This window comes from Mustela erminea, chromosome 8 (genome assembly GCF_009829155.1).
Source record: "Mustela erminea isolate mMusErm1 chromosome 8, mMusErm1.Pri, whole genome shotgun sequence".
Taxonomy (NCBI): Eukaryota; Metazoa; Chordata; class Mammalia; order Carnivora; family Mustelidae; genus Mustela; species Mustela erminea.
This window is the reverse complement of record NC_045621.1, coordinates 49522952-49542673: the sequence shown is the minus strand read 5'-3', so window position 1 is coordinate 49542673 and position 19722 is coordinate 49522952. Positions and strand designations below refer to the sequence as shown.

Here is a 19722-nt window from a genome sequence, read left to right as displayed (position 1 = left end):
GGCTGAAACAGCTGGAACAGCTAGGGGCAACCATGGGGTGATCTCTTCCCACAAGGTCAGGCCACACAGTTAGTAGGCTTTCTCATCTATATAGTGGTTTGGGGATAGTAGGACTTGTTACATGGTATCTGGTTTACTCCAGAGGAAGTTGTCCAAGAGAGCCAGGCTGTAGCTGCAAGGTTTGTAATGATGTAGACTTGGAAGTCACACAGCATCACATCTGTTACATTCTGTTGGTTAAAAGTGAGTCACAGGACCCCTCACATTGACAGTGGGTCAGGAGTGAGGGAACACTGTACCGGGGGCATGAATATCCAGAGGCCATCTTTGGAAATGAACTTCTTCCACACAGTGCTATCTTTAGAATAGTGTTTAGATAGAGTGGAAATAGATGGGTCCTGAGAATGCCTTGCTAAAATGTGAAGAGAATGCAAGGAGACAGCTCTGGGAAACAAACTTTTTTTTTTTTTTTTAAGATTTTATTTTTTTATTTGACAGAGATCACAAGTAGGCAGAGAGGCAGGTGGGGTTGGGGGAAGCAGGAAGCAGGTTCCTTGCTGAGGAGAGAGCCTGATATGGGGCTCAAACCCAGGACCCTGGGATCATGACCTGAGCTGAAGGCAGAGGCTTTAACCCACTGAGCCACCCAGGCGCCCCACAAATGTTTTTGAAGAAAGATCCAAGGAAAAGGAGGCAGTGAGGGAAAAAAAAAATTCCAAGAGATGGAGGGAGAGAATTTAGAGAAAGTGGTGCCAAAGAGGCCAAGGAGGAGGATAGTCACTGCCACCATAACCCTACATCCTTAGATTTGGTTGTTATGTTAGAACAGCTATATTAAATGTACGCAGATAGTTTTTGATCACCTATGATGGGACCTGACCTTCTGCTCCCAGATTTAAAGGCTGACTTTTTTTTTTTCTTTCTCATTTATCCCACCTCACATATATACATATATGAGTTGATGCCTAAATTTCATAGTTAGAACTTAAATGGTGTAGTCTAGTGTAAAACATTTACACTTTCAGTCATTTGTAAATTGTGATTACATTTGGGATACTTTAGTGAGAGTAGACTTCCATATACTAGAAAGAATATAGTGTTTCTGGCTTCCTAGAGAAGTGAGAGTTCTCTGTGTAGAATGAGAGCGTAGGACAGTGAAATTAATGGCAAACTTCTGCTGGTCTTGCTAGGATATTCTTTCGAGTTCCAGAAAGGTAAAAAGTGTCATGCACTGAACTAGAACGTAACTGGAAAGAACGGATAAAATGGGAAGTTTAAAAGTTTTAAGCTTTTAATTAATAAATGGCTGGTGTTTTCTTTATTTCAGAGCACAAAGTTATCATTGTTGGGCTGGATAATGCAGGGAAAACTACCATCCTTTACCAATTGTAAGTATTCACTACTTTGAAATTTTTATTTTATTGTTATTTTTTCTGCCTGGGTGATAACTTGATTAACAAAAGCAATAAAAAAGTTATGTGGAACCTAAATTAATTCTGTAAGAATGCAGTTTGGCTATAAACCAGGAGCCAGATTTAAGCAACTGTTTCAAGAGAACTAGGAATTTATATGACCTAGAGTATGTTCACTTTTTTTGCTTGTGGAAATTAGAGAAATACTGTTCATGTAGTTTCTGGGAATGAATCTAGAGTATTGAAGATAGTTCACTACCTGGTTCCATCTCTCTTTAAACCCTTAACTCACGAGTTAGCAGAAAAGGGCTATTTGGATATAAAAAAGAAAAATTCATGCTCATTTAGCCCCTGATTGAAAAAGGCTCAAACATTCTTGCCTTTTTGCTAATTGTAATATATTTGAACTTTTTTTCCCCTCAGTTCTATGAATGAAGTTGTACATACATCACCCACAATAGGAAGTAACGTAGAAGAAATAGTGATTAATAATACACGTTTTCTAATGTGGGATATTGGTGGCCAAGAATCTCTTCGGTCTTCTTGGAACACGTACTATACTAACACAGAGGTAATGTTTCTTAATGTACTAAAGCTTCTAGGAGTGGAATGCTTGGGAAACGACATCTAGGTGTGAACTCTTAGGTTAATCTTTTTGAAATATCCTAGTATGGTAATAAAAGTTGAATTTAAACATAGTGGAATCTTTGATTCCCTGTTTCGGGGTTATTATATACTTACTGCCATTGAACTTCTGTAGGGAAAATTGGAATGAGGGGGTGATTGGTTAGTCTGATTATATATTGATCCCACAACTTATCTTAAATAGTTGTTTTTACAATGAGTACCATCTCATAGTTCACCATTTCACTTCTCTCTTACTGTTTATTTTTGTAGGCATAGAGAAAATCCTAGTTAAATGAGAGAGTACTGGAGGATTGAATCCTGGCCAAACTGGAACTGTGTACGTTCTTTAATGCAGCACAGTTGCACATGAAAGAATTCTTTTTCTTTTTGGTTATAAAGCGGTTTAGACATAATCATATGTTTTTGTTTACATGTTATTTCCCAAGAGGAAATTTCAGATCTGTGACATTTGAGAGCTTTACTAAATCGATCTTACAAATTGAAAGGCTCTGATAGTCGTTTTTATAGCGTAGATTATAAGGTTATAAAACTCCAAATGTATATTAAGATGAATATTATGTCATTAAGACTTATTAAGTGTCTTTAATGAGTTGATCCCTTAAAACTTCACTAAGCCTTTGATCATGTTTTTTTGGAAAAGGAAAGATACATGTGGTTAGTACTTCTGTGTGTAATGCTGCAGGTATCAAACTTAGGACAACATCTTAAAAATTAAGTTTTATTAAAATGCCTTGGAATAGAACTGGTTTTCTATTAAGCCACATATCAGTAAGTATCAAGTGAGAATAGAGGGAAGGTAACTGTTCTCATCTGCCGTATCATTAATGAAATCTGAAGAGTAGAAAAGACCCTGAAAATTAACAGTGGTTTATCTGGAAAAGAAGAGCTAGCTCTGAAAAATAAATAGTGCATGTTAATTTTAAGCAGTCAGAGTTAACTTGATGACATCACTTGTGCCAACATAAAGTGACTGTTTCTGCTCCCTTTTCCCTTGTGGTTTTCGGTGCTCGTGGAGGGGAGGAAGAGGTGCAGTGTGGCTCAGTCCTGCCCAGCTCCATTAGGAGTCTCATTCTGACAGCGTTCCTATCATCAGTTCAGGAAAGAGTTGTGCTTGCAGTCAGCAGGTGCCATTTACATAAAGAAGAGAGCAGGATTTTAGATACTGGTTTATTCTTTCCAGTTTGTTGATTTTTAAAAATTGATGTAACTGTCATGCCCTTTTTTAGCATTTCAAATTGATATTGATAAATACCTGTAGAAATATTTAAAATTTAGCATCATAATGTATTTTTTTCATATTGACTTGGGTGCACCTAGATGGATGTAGGCTCATTACCATTCAGGATATTAATTTAGAAAGCAAACGTGTTAGATATTTGTTAGACTCTTAACAATACCCTAATAGAGTGTTACCATCGTATTCTCTTTTCTCTTATTTTCTCTTAAAAATTAGCAAATAATATTTGAATTAGAAATGAATCAAACCTTTAGGCTTCACAGTGTATAGTAGGTATCTCTGGTTTTCCAGTAATACATACCATAAGATTCTAATTGCTTGATATTTATGGTCTGTAAATCAAATAAGTACTTTACAAATTTTATAAATATTAAATTATGTAATCACTAATTTTTTTATGATTATTTTAGTTTGTAATAGTTGTTGTGGACAGTACCGACAGAGAAAGGATTTCTGTAACTAGAGAAGAACTCTATAAAATGTTAGCCCATGAGGTAAGTAGGATTCCGACTTACATGTGTGTTGTGTTGGGAGGAGAGTGCTTCTTTCTTTCCTTTTTTCTCTTTTCTTCTCTCCCTCCCTCCCTCCCTCCCTTCCTTCCGTCCTTCCAAAATTATTTATTTAAGTAACCTCTACACCCCGTGTGGAGCTTGAACTCACAGCCGCAAGATCAAAAGTTGCACATTCTTCCGACTGAGCACAGCCAGTTGTGCTCCTGTGTGTAGTATTTCTGTCACATTTGTTCTTTCTACTTTGTCATGACAGTACTACTCCAATTTTTGTTTATTTTTTAAATAAACTTTAATTTTGAAACAATATCTTTAAAGTACTCTGCCCAACATGGGGCTTAAATTCATGACCCCAAGATTAACAATCACATGTTCTACCAACTCAGCCAGCCAGGCACCCCTACTTCAAATTTTTCAAGAGTTACTTACAGGGGCGCCTGGGTGGCTCAGAGGTTAAGCCTCTGCTTTCAGCTCAGGTCATGATCTCAGGATCTTGGGATCGAGCCCCGCATTGGGCTCTCTGCTCAGTGGGGAACCTGCTTCCTCCTCTCTCTCTGCCTGCCTCTCTGCCTACTTGTGATCTCTGTCCATCAAATAAATAAATAGAATCTTTAAAAAAAAAAAAAAAAGAGTTACTTACCTGCTTGCCATTCCTGCTTTATAATTTTGACGCTTGCCAAACTGGAAGTGTATCTGGAAACAACGGAAAAACTGTGGAATCAGTTGTAGAATTTTATTTCTTCTTTCCTGGATTAAGGTTTAAACCTTAATCTTAAGGTTTTCTGGGTGAAAAGATCTAAATTGGATTGCATTTTGCATTTTATATAGATTAATTATACAGAAGGTTATCACTGGAAATTAATTTTTAAGAAAAAATTTTATTTGTCAGAGAGAGTGCACACAAGCAGGTGGAGCAGCAGGCAGAGGGAGAAGCTGGCTTCCCGCTGAGCAGGGAGCCCGATGTGGAACTAGATCCCAGCCCTGGGATCATGACCTGAGCCAAAGGCAGATGCTTAACCCACTGAGCACCCAGGGTCCCAGGAAATGAGATTTTAAGATACTTTATTTGTTTGAGAGAGGGAGAGAGAGAAGAGAATCTGTGCACATGATGGAAGGAGCAGTAGAGGGCAGGGGAGAGGGAGAAGCAGACTCCCTGCTGACATGGGGCTTGATCCCAGGATCCCAAGATCATGACCTGAGCGGAAAACAGATGCTTAACCGACTGAGTCACCCAGGTGCCCTGGAAATGAGTTTTTAAAATCTCGTGGGCACTAAGGAAGTCTTGATTGTAACAGCTATCAAACTAATACTTAAATGTTGTTGCTCTTCGGTTTCTCTGATACTGTCCCTTTGATTAAAGAAAACTATTTGACTAGCCACATTTTCTTAGTCTTTGAGAAATATTACTGGTAGCATAATTTAAAAATTAAATAAACTAAATAATATAGTTGGTACTGATAATATTAACTATAAAATCATATAATACTGTGGTAGCAATTGATTTTTTTTGTATGCGTTTCGTTACAGGTGTTACTTTCTCAACTCATAGTGGAAATTGAAAAATTAGTATTTAGATATATATGTAATTTTTAATTTTAATGGAATTGTAACAAAGCTTAAGAAAATTGGGATATCTTTTTGGAGTGCCTGGGTAGCACATTCAGTTAAGCATCTGATGCTTGGTTTCTGCTCAGGTTATGATCTTTGGGTTGTGAGATTGAGCCCCATGTTGGGCTCTGCACTTGGTGTGGAGTCTGCTTAGGATTCTTTATCCCACTGCCCCGCCCCCTCCCCAAGTAAATAAATAAACCTGAAGAAAAAAAAAAACTAGATATCTTTGTAATGACGTTTCTTTTCTTCTTTTTTTTTTTTAAGATTTTATTTATTTATTAATTTTTTTTTTTTAAATAGAGGGAGAGAGTGTGTGAGTGGGGAAGAAGGGCAGAGAGAGAGGGAAAGAGAAAGCCCAAGCAGGCTCCAACTGTCAGCTTAGAGTCTGATGTGGGCTTAATCTCATGATTCTGAGATTGTGACCTGACCCAAAATCAAGAGTTGATATCATAACCAGCTGAGCCACCCAGGCGCCCCTGAAGTTCCTGTTTTCTGTGCAGGGATCATGCCCACCGTGATGCAGTGTCCCATTTTGGATTGATTCTGGCAGCTGTATTAAACCCTTGTTTTTTGTGTGTGTGTGTTTTTGTTTTTGTTTTTTTTTTTTAAAGTACACGTTGCTAGTCATGCATTTAAAAGTTTTGATTCTAGTTTGGGAAATAAAAAGTTATGAAATAGGTAGAAAACTAAGGATTTTTTTTTTTTAATTTACATAGAGGGGTTATTGTTGTGTACACCAAAGGGTTATTACTGTTTTATGAAGACTTACGAAAAAGCAAAATAAGACACAGATATATTTGTCTTTTGGCTGTTTTTTTACTACCTTAAACAGGTAGCCTCCTCCTTTGATTCTTACTCTAATTTGCCAATATGTAGCAGGATCAAAGAGCCCAGTAGTAGGACTCAAACAAAGTCATTGAATTTTACTAGCTGGGGGTATTAACTTGAGCTGGTCACTTAATTTCATCTGTTAGGGATGTTACCCATGTTTTATGGATTAGTACACGGAGGCCCAGAAAATTAGTGGCTTGATTTTTAAGAGCCAACAGCCAAGATTTGAATTTAGGCATTCTCATAATTCGGGCCCTTTGTTAAGAAATAAGGCCTCATTGGAAAGTGAGAGACTGAACGGGGAGGTTGCCAGAGAAGAAAGGAATTATGGACAAATTTGGGAGCTAGATTAAGTCACCTAATAGGGCCAGGAAGAGTGAAATCGGCAGTTTTGGAAGGGCAAATGGATCAAAGAATGAGAATGTGAGTGAAAAACAAATATTGACATGGATTTAATCAGGTGTTTCATATGTACAGTAGTAACCAACAAATCTTACTATCATCACTAATAATGCTTTACATGTATTACTGGATATGAAACTATAAAATGATTTTAAATATTTCTGAATGCTTCATTTTTTAAAAGATTTTATTTATTTATTGGAGAGAGCATGAGCACAAGTGTGGCAGGAGGGAGTGCAGAGGGAGAAGCAGACTCCGCAATGAGCAGGGAACCCGATGCAGGGCCCCATTCCAGGACCCTGGGATCATTACCTGAGCTGAAGGCAGACTTTAACCCACCCAGGTGCCCCCTGAGAGCCTCATCTTAAAAGAAATGAAAAACTTTGAAGCTCATGAATTTTGAAATAGTCCCAAACACAAAAGTATAGATGAAGTTTTATTTGGAGTGACTCAACCTCTAGGAATTATCTTCACAAATGAAGCTTTGAGAAACGAACTGAAAATTGCATATGGCATATGGAAGATGCTAAGTAAATGTGTCTTGCATGTGCTGCTGTTCATCTTCTTGACTAAATGAAGAAATATTTTTAGACTCTTAACAATAATATGTAATAGGTAGCAGAAAGTTCTTCAAAGTTTGGCTGATGTGTAAAAGTCACCACTGTTGCCCTTGTACTTTGATCTCTTACTAAGTCAAGTTGATGAGCAGCCCTAATCTAGTATATCTTTTTTTTTTTTTTAATTTTTATTAACATATAATGTATTAATTGCCCCAAGGGTACAGGTCTGTGACTCATCAGGGTTACACACTTCACAGTGCTCACCATATAACATACAATCCAGTGTGTATCTTTTCTGTTGTTAAAATGATGGATAATTGGTCCTCAGGTTATTCAATAAAAAGTAAAAGAAGATTTTCATCTCTTCCTAAATACTCAGAAATGGGGAAAATAGCTATTTTTTTTTTAAACAAGAACCCTAAATTTAAAAAGTTAAGCCAGTGAAATATAGAAAAATTAGATACAGTATGGGTTTTATTTTGAGACCTTTCAATAAATAGCTTTATTTTTTATGTTTTCCAATTTTCAGTCTAGGTGCTTCTCCAAATTTCATCACCAGGAGTGATTAGTATAGATTACATGCAAGTAAAATAGCATAAACAATGTGTTCTAACTTGTGCCAGGTATTTCTAATGTCAGAAATGTGCTCTTTGAACATGCCAGCATTAGCCGTCCCGACCTATATAAGATTTCAGCATACTCTAGCAAGAGATACTGAAACCGGGAAGATAGGAAGATAGGAATTCCGTTCCATGGAAAGTCCACCTACTCAGTGATTCAGCCACATATCAACTATTGATAAGTGTTCTGTTTCCCAGTTAGGATAGGAAAAAAGTATTTGATCCTTGATAATGAAATATAGTAGATGTACTGGCTATAGCCCATCTCCTCAACTTTTTACCTTTTATGTGGACAGATGAACTGAACAGAGGTGAAATAAATTGAATACAAAATCTTAAAATTCTAGAGTATCCCTCTCTGACCATGCTTTTCAGGTAACTGTCATTAACAGTTTCTGGTAGCATAGCTGCCATCCTGCAGAGGGCGCTGTAACTAAAAGTCTATCTTGATTGTTATATAAGACATTTTGCATAATGCCTTTTAACCAAATAAAAAATTTATTACTTATATTGTTATTGACATCAGAAAAAAAATCAGAAATTATTGAAGCTCTGTTCTCACAAAGTAAAATAATGTGGAGCATGTCAATTTATATATACTAAAGAATTTATTGTTTTAAACACATATACACATGATTAAAATAAAAATATTCTATAAAAATCCCTAAGAAGAATGATGTCATTCAACACAGTTGAGAAAACTTGCAAGCACGGCACTAAAACTTTAGTTTTCTCAGTATCTCTTTGTGTGTGTGTATGTATACAATTTTATGAAAGCTTAATCTACCAGTTGAATGTGTCCATCATGGGTTCTTAATTCAGGATCCATGAATGGAATTTAGGGTATCTCTTAACACCCTTTAACATCATATATAAATCTTATATGTATCTTTTTTATGAGAAAAAGTCCATAGTTTTCAATAGATTATCCAGGAAGCCCCTGGCTTTAAAAATGGGAAAGGGGAAGTGCCTTGGTGGCTCAGTGGGTTAAAAATGGGCACGGGAAGGGTAGGGTAGAGTAAAAGGAGATGAATAACCATTCGACTGCTTTGTGAGTAAAACATGAAACCAGTCACTTTGGTAAAGATGACCCTCATTTTCCAGGCAGTAACTGAACTTTTACTGACTGTTTGTTACCCAAAGCCAGGTACTGACCTGGAGTGTTTTTCATGTTCATTCATCCAAACCATATCCCCAGGAGGTAGGTGGTGGTCTCAGGATTATATTATAAATGAGGGGCAGCAGTTATACTGGGAAAATCTCAGTTCAAACCTGGTTCTGTTACTCAGTAGTAATATGACCTTGTATGAGTTACTCACTGCTGGGTCTTAGTTTTCCTCATCTGTAAAATGGGAATCTTATAGGCATCTTACTAGGATTTAAGAGATTTTGTTTGGAAAACGGTTAATGTAATGGGTGTCTTATTCAGATTAGATAATAAACGTTAGTTATGAGTAACAAATTCAGAAAAATTAAAGAATTTGCCTCAGAGGCAAAGCCTAGAAGTGTCAAAACTAATTAGGAAACTTGATAAACTTAATGCCAATTCAAAAGGGCCCTATTGAATATTCAAATCTAAGAAATCTTCATGAATAAAGATAGAGGACCTAGGTCTCAGAAGAATAGGATGGGTTTAGGATAGCACCTTCCAGCTGAGAATTAAAGTCTAAGGCCCTCAGGCATATACTGTATAAAATGAATTAGTTTGTTTCCTATGCACCTGGAAGGTACTAGCTTTAGGTGTGGGTACCTAAAGAAAAGATCGAGGTAGAATTTTGAAAAACTCTTGAGTGCCATGCAAAAAAGTAGCTCTTAGCTATGGAAACTTAGTTTTGGGTTAGGGAGAGGGGTAAATACATATTTGAAGATAAGACTGTTAACTGTAGCACTTAGGATCATTTAAAAAAATGTAATTTAGGACTGTAAGAAATACGTTAGTCCTTAAAAATACAGAAGTGTGTATTTAAAGTGAGTTTAGTTTTAAGTTTACTGTCCATCAGCATAAGAGCCGTGAGATGCTTTTATGTCAAATAGTTGTGGAATTCTAGGTTAAAAGATCAGAAGTATTCAGTTAATTAAGTTGGAAAATCTATAAATAAAATGCACTGGCCTTTACAATTTTGTTTGCTCCTGTAGGACCTACGGAAAGCTGGATTGCTGATTTTTGCTAATAAACAAGATGTTAAAGAATGCATGACTGTAGCAGAAATCTCCCAGTTTTTGAAACTAACTTCTATTAAAGATCACCAGTGGCATATCCAGGCATGCTGTGCTCTTACTGGCGAGGGGTAAGAGGTCTTCTTTTTGGAAAACATATTTAGTTTAGAAACATGTATATCTTCTTTGAATGAATAAATATTTAAGGCTACCATGTATAAAACAATGTAAGGGAGAGATGTGACACATAGTCCTTACTTGTGATTAGAGAGTTTCTAGCTTGGTTCTGTAAAGAATAAAATAAAAAACATATACGTAATACATGTAAACATACTGAACTAATCCATGTGAACAAATAGAGGAAGAATGGCTGTCGGAATTCGGAGGAACAGGAGCGTCACGGAGAGCTGGACAAGTCAGGGAACGGTTCTGGTACTGGTGGTGGATCTTAACACTGTCAAGTCCTGTGCCTTGAGTGCTTTCCATACAGTGTATCATTTAGTTGTGGTAACAGTCCTGTGGACTGATTAGTTTTAATTTACATTTTATCCATAAAGAAGCTGAACTAGAAAAGGATTCAAGTGTGAGACTAACTTGGGGATACTCATTTTGCCACCAGAGTAGTCAGGAGGTGGGTTTTGCACTTTTAAAAAGGGGGTGGGGCTGAAATGGGAGAGAGTTTGGCACGAAGGTTCCTGGTTTGGGAACCTGCAGTAGAATTTTGCCCTAGTCTAATGCCCAGAGATGAAAGGATTTCAAGAAAGAAGTGGTTTGTCAGTATTGTCAAATATAAGGTCAAGGATCAGGAGGAGGGAGAGAGGGCTATTAAGAGAGGGAACGAAGGAGGTTAGAAGTAAGATAAAAAGCTGTAAAAGAGGTGAGCAAGTTAAGGTTTTCTTTGTAGTTGTATTTCCAAAATATGGTGGATCTATGTATTTAAAAGCAATGAAAAATAATTAAATTGGAGATGAAGATTCTAATTAGAGGTCTTGAATTTGATATAGGAAAGAGCAGAAGCTCGGGGCACAGGTAGATAACTTTAGTAACTTATTATATTAGTTCACCTTCACCATGTTCTTGAGGAGGAGAATTTCTCCCATCTCAGCTACCTCATCTGTTTCTGCCCCAAGCTTCTGGTCTTGCCTAACATCAGAAGAACCTCAACCCCAAACTTAAGACCTCTGTGAAGAATCCCTCATACGTGTATTTAAAAGCGGAGAAAAAAGAATTAAATTGGAGATGAAGCTGAATCTTAGTGAAATAGAAGTCTCTGTTACCTGATTACAGACATTTGATAGAACATAGTTAGAACCTCAAAAAAGCAAATATGTTGTTTAAAAAAAAAAAAGGTCACAGGTAATACCCATTGTCCACATACTCATTTAGGTAAAAATATCTTGCCATTACATATCTTTGTCAAATAGTTGGATACATGTTGATATAGGTATATCTTTATATGTTATATTTGTCTACCAAAGGCCTTTAAGCAAAAGCACTGATTTTAATACTAAATTAGATAACAAAAAAGATCATGTAGGAATGACAAAAGATTTGACTTAAATACTTGGAGTAATTGTGTGGAAATAGATCATTAGTTGGGATAGATACAAACCCTGGCAGTTTCATTTTTTTAAAAGAGGAGATCAGTGGATGATGTTAATATCTTTCTAATTTTTTATTTATGTGGGCTTCCCTCTCCAGTAGTTATCAAGTGGAAATGTTTGGTTTTGGAGAAAATACTTCCCTTTTGCACTTTGGCCACCTTGATCTAAGCTCTAGGTTTTAGTGCTGGTTGGCATTTTAACTCCCACTTCTGCCGTTTGCAACTGTCTTTTAAGCCTGGATTCCCTCTTGTAGTATGGGAAGGCTTCTGCTTTCAGGATTGTAAAGATTAAGATCGTGGATATTAAGTGCTTAGCACAGTTTCTAGTTTGCTGTTAGGTAACTGCTGTTCATTTAACACTTCATACTTAATTTATTTGCCTATTATTTTGCACCATTTCCTATCAGCAGTTTAAAAGTAAGGAATCTAGTAACTGTAGGGAAAATATGAGCAACATCAAAACAACTATTTCTTTACCTCATTGTCTTTTCTTCTTTTTCTTCTTTTACATTTTTAGATTCATACTGCCACAATAATCTGAGTTCTGGTGTTTTTTAATTAAATACTAGTATAGTTTATCATATCTATAAAAGCTCCTCATAGAGAATAGTTAATATTTTGTGACAGTCTTCTGTTTTGTTTTAATATGTACAACATTTTCTTCTCTCTAAATATTCAGTTTTGTTATCATAGTGAAATCCCTATGTTTTGTGCTATTCTTAATTACAAATTGTTCACTAGCAACTGGTATTAGCGATTAAGAGATTTTATTCCCTTTAAATTTGTAAAATACATAGATGGAACACACATATTATTATATGTATACTTTCTTTCACCACCTCAACTATATATTTGGTTTAACATCCTGCCACTTTTATTTCATTTATATCATGGACATTTTATTGCACTGTAAAATTGTCTTTGAAAGGAAGTTTTTAATATTTCATGATATCAGTGTTCTGTAATTTAATTTTTTTCTCTATTTCTGGGTGTTTAAATTTTACTTTTACCTATTAAAAATGCTTTGATGAACAGTCTTTTATACATCAGCCTGTCCTTGTCTCTTAGAGTTTTTTAGAATATATTTCTAGAAGTAGAAAAAAGGTATTGATATTTTAAGTATTTCTGATACATATTGCCAAATTACTTTCTGTGGGTATTCATTATATAATTATTGAGTTCCTTTTATCTCTCAGGCAGTGGTCTAGGCCGTAGAGACATGACAAAACCCAAAAAGCATGGATGTACTACTCTGTATGAGAGTATGGCTTCACCACAATAACACCAGCATTGAATATTACTGATTTCTTAATCTTTGTTGTTTAGGAAATTGAAAAATGATACTTTTTAGTTTGTTGTTCCTAGTTTTTTAGTTGAGAATTTAATCAGATGATTTTATATTCTTTATAGATTATGCCAAGGACTTGAATGGATGATGTCACGACTTAAGATTAGATGATCTCTACTGACCTCTCCTCATAGACTTTGTATAAACGAAGTGCTGGACTTTACCTGAAAGCTGCAAAAATTAATGGTTTAGATATATTTATAATAAACTGATTTAAACTTTTTCTATCAGAAGAAAAATTAAGACCACTTATTTGAAAACAAAGATGAAGTCTCACTTTCCAACCTGCTTTCTCATTAGTTCCTTCCAAAGCAAGGTCTTTAAAGCTGTGATTGCCATTTTTCTCATAATGAATCCTCTCAGGACATTGTGTAGCCTATGGTAAGTACAAAGGGAGAATAAGACATTTTTCACTTTAAGAGCTTTATTATCAGTATAACCCTCCCTAGTTGAATGTGTATTCTCTTCGTGTTCCATTAAGTCAAAATACAAATCAGCACAGATACTCAGTTTCCAATATTTAAAATGTAATGTTAATTATGAGAAGTATTTTGCATAAGGTTGTGTGTATTGTGTATATACCTCAAATTCAAGTTTATGGCTTTGATTATGTTCTAAAGAAAAGCAAAGAACGAAAAAAGTAATAATATCCTTAGTTAATGACCATAATGACATGAGTACTGGCATCGCTGTTCAGTGCCATTTTGTGCTTTCCTCTTGTATTCTCTGTATTGTACTAACCAACCCCCAGAATCATTGGGCTGCTCTTAAAAAAAGAAAAGAAAGAAAAGGAGAAAGCTCAACAGTGTGTACCTATTTTTTGTTGATCAGATTATATACATGAAAGCATGTAATCCAGCTGAGTGGAGTATCTGCAAATTTTTGGCTTAATATTATGAATGGACAGAATTACACATTGAGCAATTATCAGATTGGTTCCTTTATTGGATCTGTGCCATCTAAATTTCTGAGAAAATTGTTAATTCATTAATCAGTCAATCATTAATTGTGATTAAAATTATCAAGTGATTTTTTTTTTCCCAACGTTAATGGGAAGCTGTTGTGTAAAATGTCTGCCCAGAGAAGTATCACTCTATAAATATTATTCAAATAGTTTACCTATAGTCTTCTTAAGTATTGAATTATATGTCAAGCATTTAAAGTGAGTTTGAGATGAAAAGTAAAGCTTATTTTCTAAGCAAGAAAGTTATTTCTTAATTTGAAAATTTCTCATTTTAGGAATTAGGATAGTTTGAGATTTTTGTTTCTACATGTTTCTTTTTATCTTCCTAACACCACATGAATGCATTGACAATTATAAAATACAAACTTTTATGCTATTAAGAATTGGGTTTAAAAGTTGAACAACATGATACACATTTTTACAGAGAAGTGACTTGGCCCCAAATATGTTTGCTTAGGATATTTTTTTTTTCACTGAAAATGGAAAAATACGATGGTTGAAGGTATTTCTGTTGTAATTTCTGTTGTATCCTAAATGTGTTCAGACGTATTTTTGGGTGCTCTCTTTGTATGTGTTTCATGCCCTGAAAATCTGAAGGCTGATCCAAACTGGCATGTTGTAGAATATTGAAGAAAAGAAGTAACTACGTTTAATACCAGCCTTTTAGATTTCATGCAGATTTTGATGAGGAATCATAGTATATATACCACAAGCATTGACATAACTTGGAAAGTTTCTTTCTGTAATATATAATATACTCAATATCTAAATCCAAGTCAGGCATGAGAGATCAGTGTTTAACAGTGGATGTGTTGTGTGTTATATTACAATGTTCATAATGCAGGTATAACATTTTAATATTTGTCAACTTGCTTTTACAAAAGTAAATTCTAAATTACTAAGCTTTATTCATACGTTCTTACACTTTTTCAAATCACTATGAGTAATTACTTGTTTTGTATTAAAAACTCCCATAAAAACCTAAATCTGTTTTGCAGATGTTGCATTTTCATCAGAGATAAATATTCTGTAAAGTAGTCCAGCAAATTCACATCTACCCTTTTTATCTTTTCATTTGAATAATCACAGCTTAGTCCCGTGGGTTGCTGCTGCCTTGGTTCAGCACTATGTCAGCAAGCTCCCTTCTCAGCAGGGTGCTGGTTAGACTTTATTCTTAGTTGAATGTTTCAAGTGTGCACTACATTGTTAACAGTTGGTTTAGTGTGGGGGTGACTGACATGGCATCACAAGAATGCATGAAATCTTACACCACATTTATAAAACGTGATTTTTTTGTTACATTCTCCCTTTCTAGGTTAAACATTAGAAATAAGGTTGTCCCTATATACTTGTACATAAAACCAAAATTACAATGAGAAAAAAATTTTAATTCATGTATGACTATACATCAAGATAATTTTAACAGTATTATTTCCAAATACGATGGAGAGCCTCATGAGTAGTCATATTGGCGATTTATATGTAGTTTCAGTAGAATTAAGCAAAGAGCGGTGTTTTTGGTTTTTAATATGCTATTTTGGGTGCAAACAGTCATCTTATTTAGAGTCATTGTGCTCACCTCTGAAAAGAACAAAGCTTCATACCTCTATACCTGTGGCTGGATTCGAATATCCTTGTTTGTTACTAACTTTGAAACTCATATAATTATTCTTGATAATCTTGGTAAAAGTAACCATATGCTATAAGCATTTAAATATGTTTAATTTTGTGATAATAGCATTTACAAAGTATATCTTACACATTATATTGAGGAGTCTAGTTTGAAAATTTTCTGTTCTCTCTTCTTTGGCTCTTAAAATGGGCAAAGAATACAGTGAAGGCAGGTGGTTTGGAGGACAGTAGGAAGTGGGAATGACATTTTGCCTTAAGAATAAAAAAAGTGCTTTAGCACTGCTGACTGGCATTTTTAATGCAGATAGTTAAAGTGATTTTATAAGTATGGTGTGAAATAGAAGAGTTTCTGTTTTCTGGCCTTTATGAAGTGCCTAGTAGGTATTAACAGAAAAATACAGGGAGCTTGAGGAAAGGCAGGAAGTCCCTGAGATACTCTTTTCTTTTTTGTCTGAGTGTATAGAATTAAGATGCCTAGAAATTGGATTCTGTTGTCCTCTGTCTTGTAGGTAGTTACATTTCTTGGCTCTGACCACAGCAACCACATACAGTACAGACAACCTCAAAATCTGTTTGTATTAATGTAAATACAAAAACTGTAAACAACTTTCTAGTTTTCTCTGCAGGCATTTTTGGGAATGTTGTCTGTAGTGTATTCTACTTTGTATCTAGAGGATAACAGTATATCCCAGATTTTTCTGTCGACTTTGGAGTGGTCATCTCTCAATTACCCAGTTGTATCCTGGCGTCAGTCCCTCTTTCAGAGCTGGGTAGAGACAAGGTCTCTTTGCATGACTTATCTTTGACCCCTCCCAACTGTTCAGATACCTCGAACTTCTTGCTGCAGATCAGCTTTGCCATAGCTCAGCCATCCCTTGCTCCCATGTATCTTCATTCACCATCAGTGAAGGTACGTTACGCAGTCCTGGGGGTATTCTAAACTTGGCCTTATAGCCGTCATTCCCCAAACCACCAGTTTCTAAGTAGGTTCTCTAGTTCTTTGCTGTCTCCCCACCACTGGCTTAATTTATCAATTTGTACTTGGCTCATTAAAGATTATTGTCAGGGGTTTTGAGTACATCAGAAAACTGGCTTGCTGTGCATACAGCATATTTAATACTATATTTAACATTTTAATGCCTCTCAATTTTAGCTTCCTATGCTGAAAAGTAGATTCAGAAAGATAAGAGAACTACCTAGACTTTGCCAGCTCCTCAAGCTGCTAGTTAGGAATGAAAGGGGTGAAGTTATGTTTATGTTATCTTCCCATTACCAACAATGGATTATGTTTTGGAGGATACCTGTGTAAACAACATGAGTTAGAAAAAGATGCCAAACCAAATTTATATGTAGTGTTTACCCCAAAGACATCCTTAAAACCTATAGCCCACCTTCTATTTTTTTCCTCATGTTTACTTAAAGAACACAAATAAACATTACATGTCTAAAGGAATTAGTAAGGAGAAGCCTATCTTTACAAAATAAACCTGTTGAAAGACCTCAGAATCATCAACCATCATGTGTTGATTCTGTATAGCTGTAGATACAATATAGACATTACTAATTTAAAGTTGCCCCATAACAGAAATAGAACTTCTGTCTCATGCTCCCTCAAAGAATGTGTGATAATTTTAAGACCATATTGGTGAAATAAAGGAAAAAAAAATTTAAACTTTGGATGCTAAAAAATGACTATTTCTGTTAAACCCTAAAGTGTATAGAATTGTGAGGAAATTGTAGTAGGATACAGTTGGGTTAATTATGCAGTTTTTAAAATCAATTGTATAGTTGTTACGTATTGTTCTAAAAACTAACTTTATGGTCTTGCCTGCTGGATCTGCTGTTCTTTGAGGAAGATTCCCATAGTCTACACTTCAGAAGTGCCTAAAATTGATTTGTGTGGGATTTTTAGTCCATCTAATAAATTATATGTGTTTTCTGTTGTATTATATGTGCTTGGTATATTGATGACAAAGCACTGAGGATTTCTAAGTCAAAGTTTGTGCTTTATTTGAGTAAAAAACAACAACAACAAACCTAGATAACAAACCGTATTTTAAGAAACATGAGCAAAACCATTTTTTCTCTTTCCCAATAGAAATGTTCTGTTGCCCTTCTGCTAATGTAGAGGCTGGAAAACTGAACCCTATTTCTGTTTTTTTTTAAATAGCTTTCACTCACAGAAAATTACATTGTGTGTTTTAAAACCTTAGTGAAAGTTCATTGCTTATTTGAGTAGTCTCTTAACTCTCCTCATACTTAGTGGTTAATAAATTTGATCATATTGTTTAGATCTTGATCATTTCGTGTGTGTGCATGCCCAAATCCTTCCTCTTTATTTAGATTCTACTTATAAACGAAACTATTTGATAGACTCCTATTATGTTTCTCATTTTTCCCCTTCCTTCTCTCCCTCCCTCCCTTTTTTTTCCAATCATAGAGTGTGACTCTAAATTCTGGGGGCAGAGACTTGACTATATTTTCAGTGATTTATAATTATATTGTGTTTATATTTCAAATCATCTTGCATGGAAAGTGAAATGTGTACATGATTTTAAATAATTGTATACTATTCTCTTCTCCAAAATTTCTTCCATTGGTGGTATACAGAATTCCTCTAATTATTTTTGCTTAAACTAGTCATTTAGATTGGAGTAGTCTTTACTTATATTATGGCCCTCTATGATTTTTTTGAGAGGAGGTGATACCTGCAGAGCACTTTTCAAAATTTTTTCTGGGTTAATGTTCAAGATAACATTGAGGAGGAAGCTATAATTATGTCTAAGCAGGGCTCTTTTGGTTCCTAGAGATGAGAAAAATGTATACTAATTTTGATTTGTGCTTAAAATACATTTTACTAATAGTATTGATTTTAAATATGACAAATTCTTATAGATCATCTTCCTTCTTTATTGTATTTTCCTAGAGAAGCCTACATGAAAATGTGTTCCAACTCGTCTATTTGTGTAACTACCCCTCCCAAATTAACCTCTATGTGTATGGACATCATTGAAGCCACATTTAAAACAAAAAGGAATTGGAAAAACTTTCGGAAGTTTTAGGTTGGTTGTATTGGAATTTCTAATATGGTAAAAGGTTTTAAGTCAAGCTTTGTATGCACGAAGAGGCAGAAAAATCTGTCTTCTCTCTCTCTTTTTTAGAACTAATGTTTCTCTGTATCCTAAGAAAAGTTTACACTCAAGGAATATTCCTAAAAGTAAGGATCTTGGAGCACTTGGGTGCTTTTATAGTTCATCGCTGGTCATGTGTTAGATACCTAGGGAAATAATGTTTCAGGTCTTTCTTGACAAGACAGCTTCACGGATGGCTGGAGGATATTCCTGGTTTTGCTGAGGTTCGGAGAGAATGGCAGATTGGAAGAGGGACCTCTCCATTGGTAAAGCGGTCTTATTAGCTGCTTTGCAGAGGATATGTTACTTCGTTATACTTATAACAGTGTTCTTATGTCCATAACTCACTAAACTGTCAAGCTCCAGAAATGGAAGGCATTGGTCAGGTGACCAGTGGTAGGACCTTGTTTATTATGAAATTAAGGAATCCTGTCAAGATATGTTTGGGGGGGAATGAAAAATAAGGTTTTACTGGTGAATTTCCATGTTTAATATGTATATTAACTTTTTTTTAAAGTTGCATGTTAATCTGGGATAAAGTGTTGTCTCTGCTTTATGCTTTGAGTAAAAAGGAAAAAAAAAGATGGGTTAAATTGTTACTATTATGTACTATTACATACACCTTTTCTTTTAGAAGGGGTTAATTATAATTATTATTCACACATCTGTGTTGTCAGTGTTTTTATTCTGATTTATTCTCTAAATGTGTTTAGACTTAGTAATTGTAGCTTTATTTACTGGCCAGGGCTGGGATCTGCTAGGGCAGTTGAAAGGATATGAAAGCTGCATTATGCAAATGACAAAAAGATTGTCCTCACCTTCTTTAGGAACCTTTTTATGGAACTTAGATAATAAATAGAGAGCTTTCTATCTTTTTCTTTTCTTTCTTTTTTTTTTATTTTTAAGATTTTATTTATTTATTTGACAGATCACAAGCAGGCAGAGAGAGAGGAGGAAGCAGGCTCCCTGCCGAGCAGAGAGCCCGACTCGACTTGGTCTTGATCCAGGACCTTGAGACTATGAGCCTAGCCGAAGGCAGAGGCTTTAACCCACTGAG

General features: G+C 35.3%; 1 protein-coding gene across 1 annotated transcript in view; it reads left to right on the top strand.

Moving 5' to 3' along the window:
• The window catches only part of ARL5A (ADP ribosylation factor like GTPase 5A), a 31459-nt gene extending 12022 nt beyond the window's left edge, over nucleotides 1-19437 (top strand). The window contains exons 2-6 of the mRNA XM_032355570.1: nucleotides 1328-1388; nucleotides 1836-1983; nucleotides 3708-3791; nucleotides 9967-10118; nucleotides 13001-19437. Of these exons, the coding sequence (XP_032211461.1) occupies nucleotides 1328-1388; nucleotides 1836-1983; nucleotides 3708-3791; nucleotides 9967-10118; nucleotides 13001-13049 (494 nt within the window). The 3' untranslated portion in view covers nucleotides 13050-19437. The remainder of the gene's footprint in view (nucleotides 1-1327; nucleotides 1389-1835; nucleotides 1984-3707; nucleotides 3792-9966; nucleotides 10119-13000) is intronic.
• Nucleotides 19438-19722: the final 285 nt, after the last annotated feature.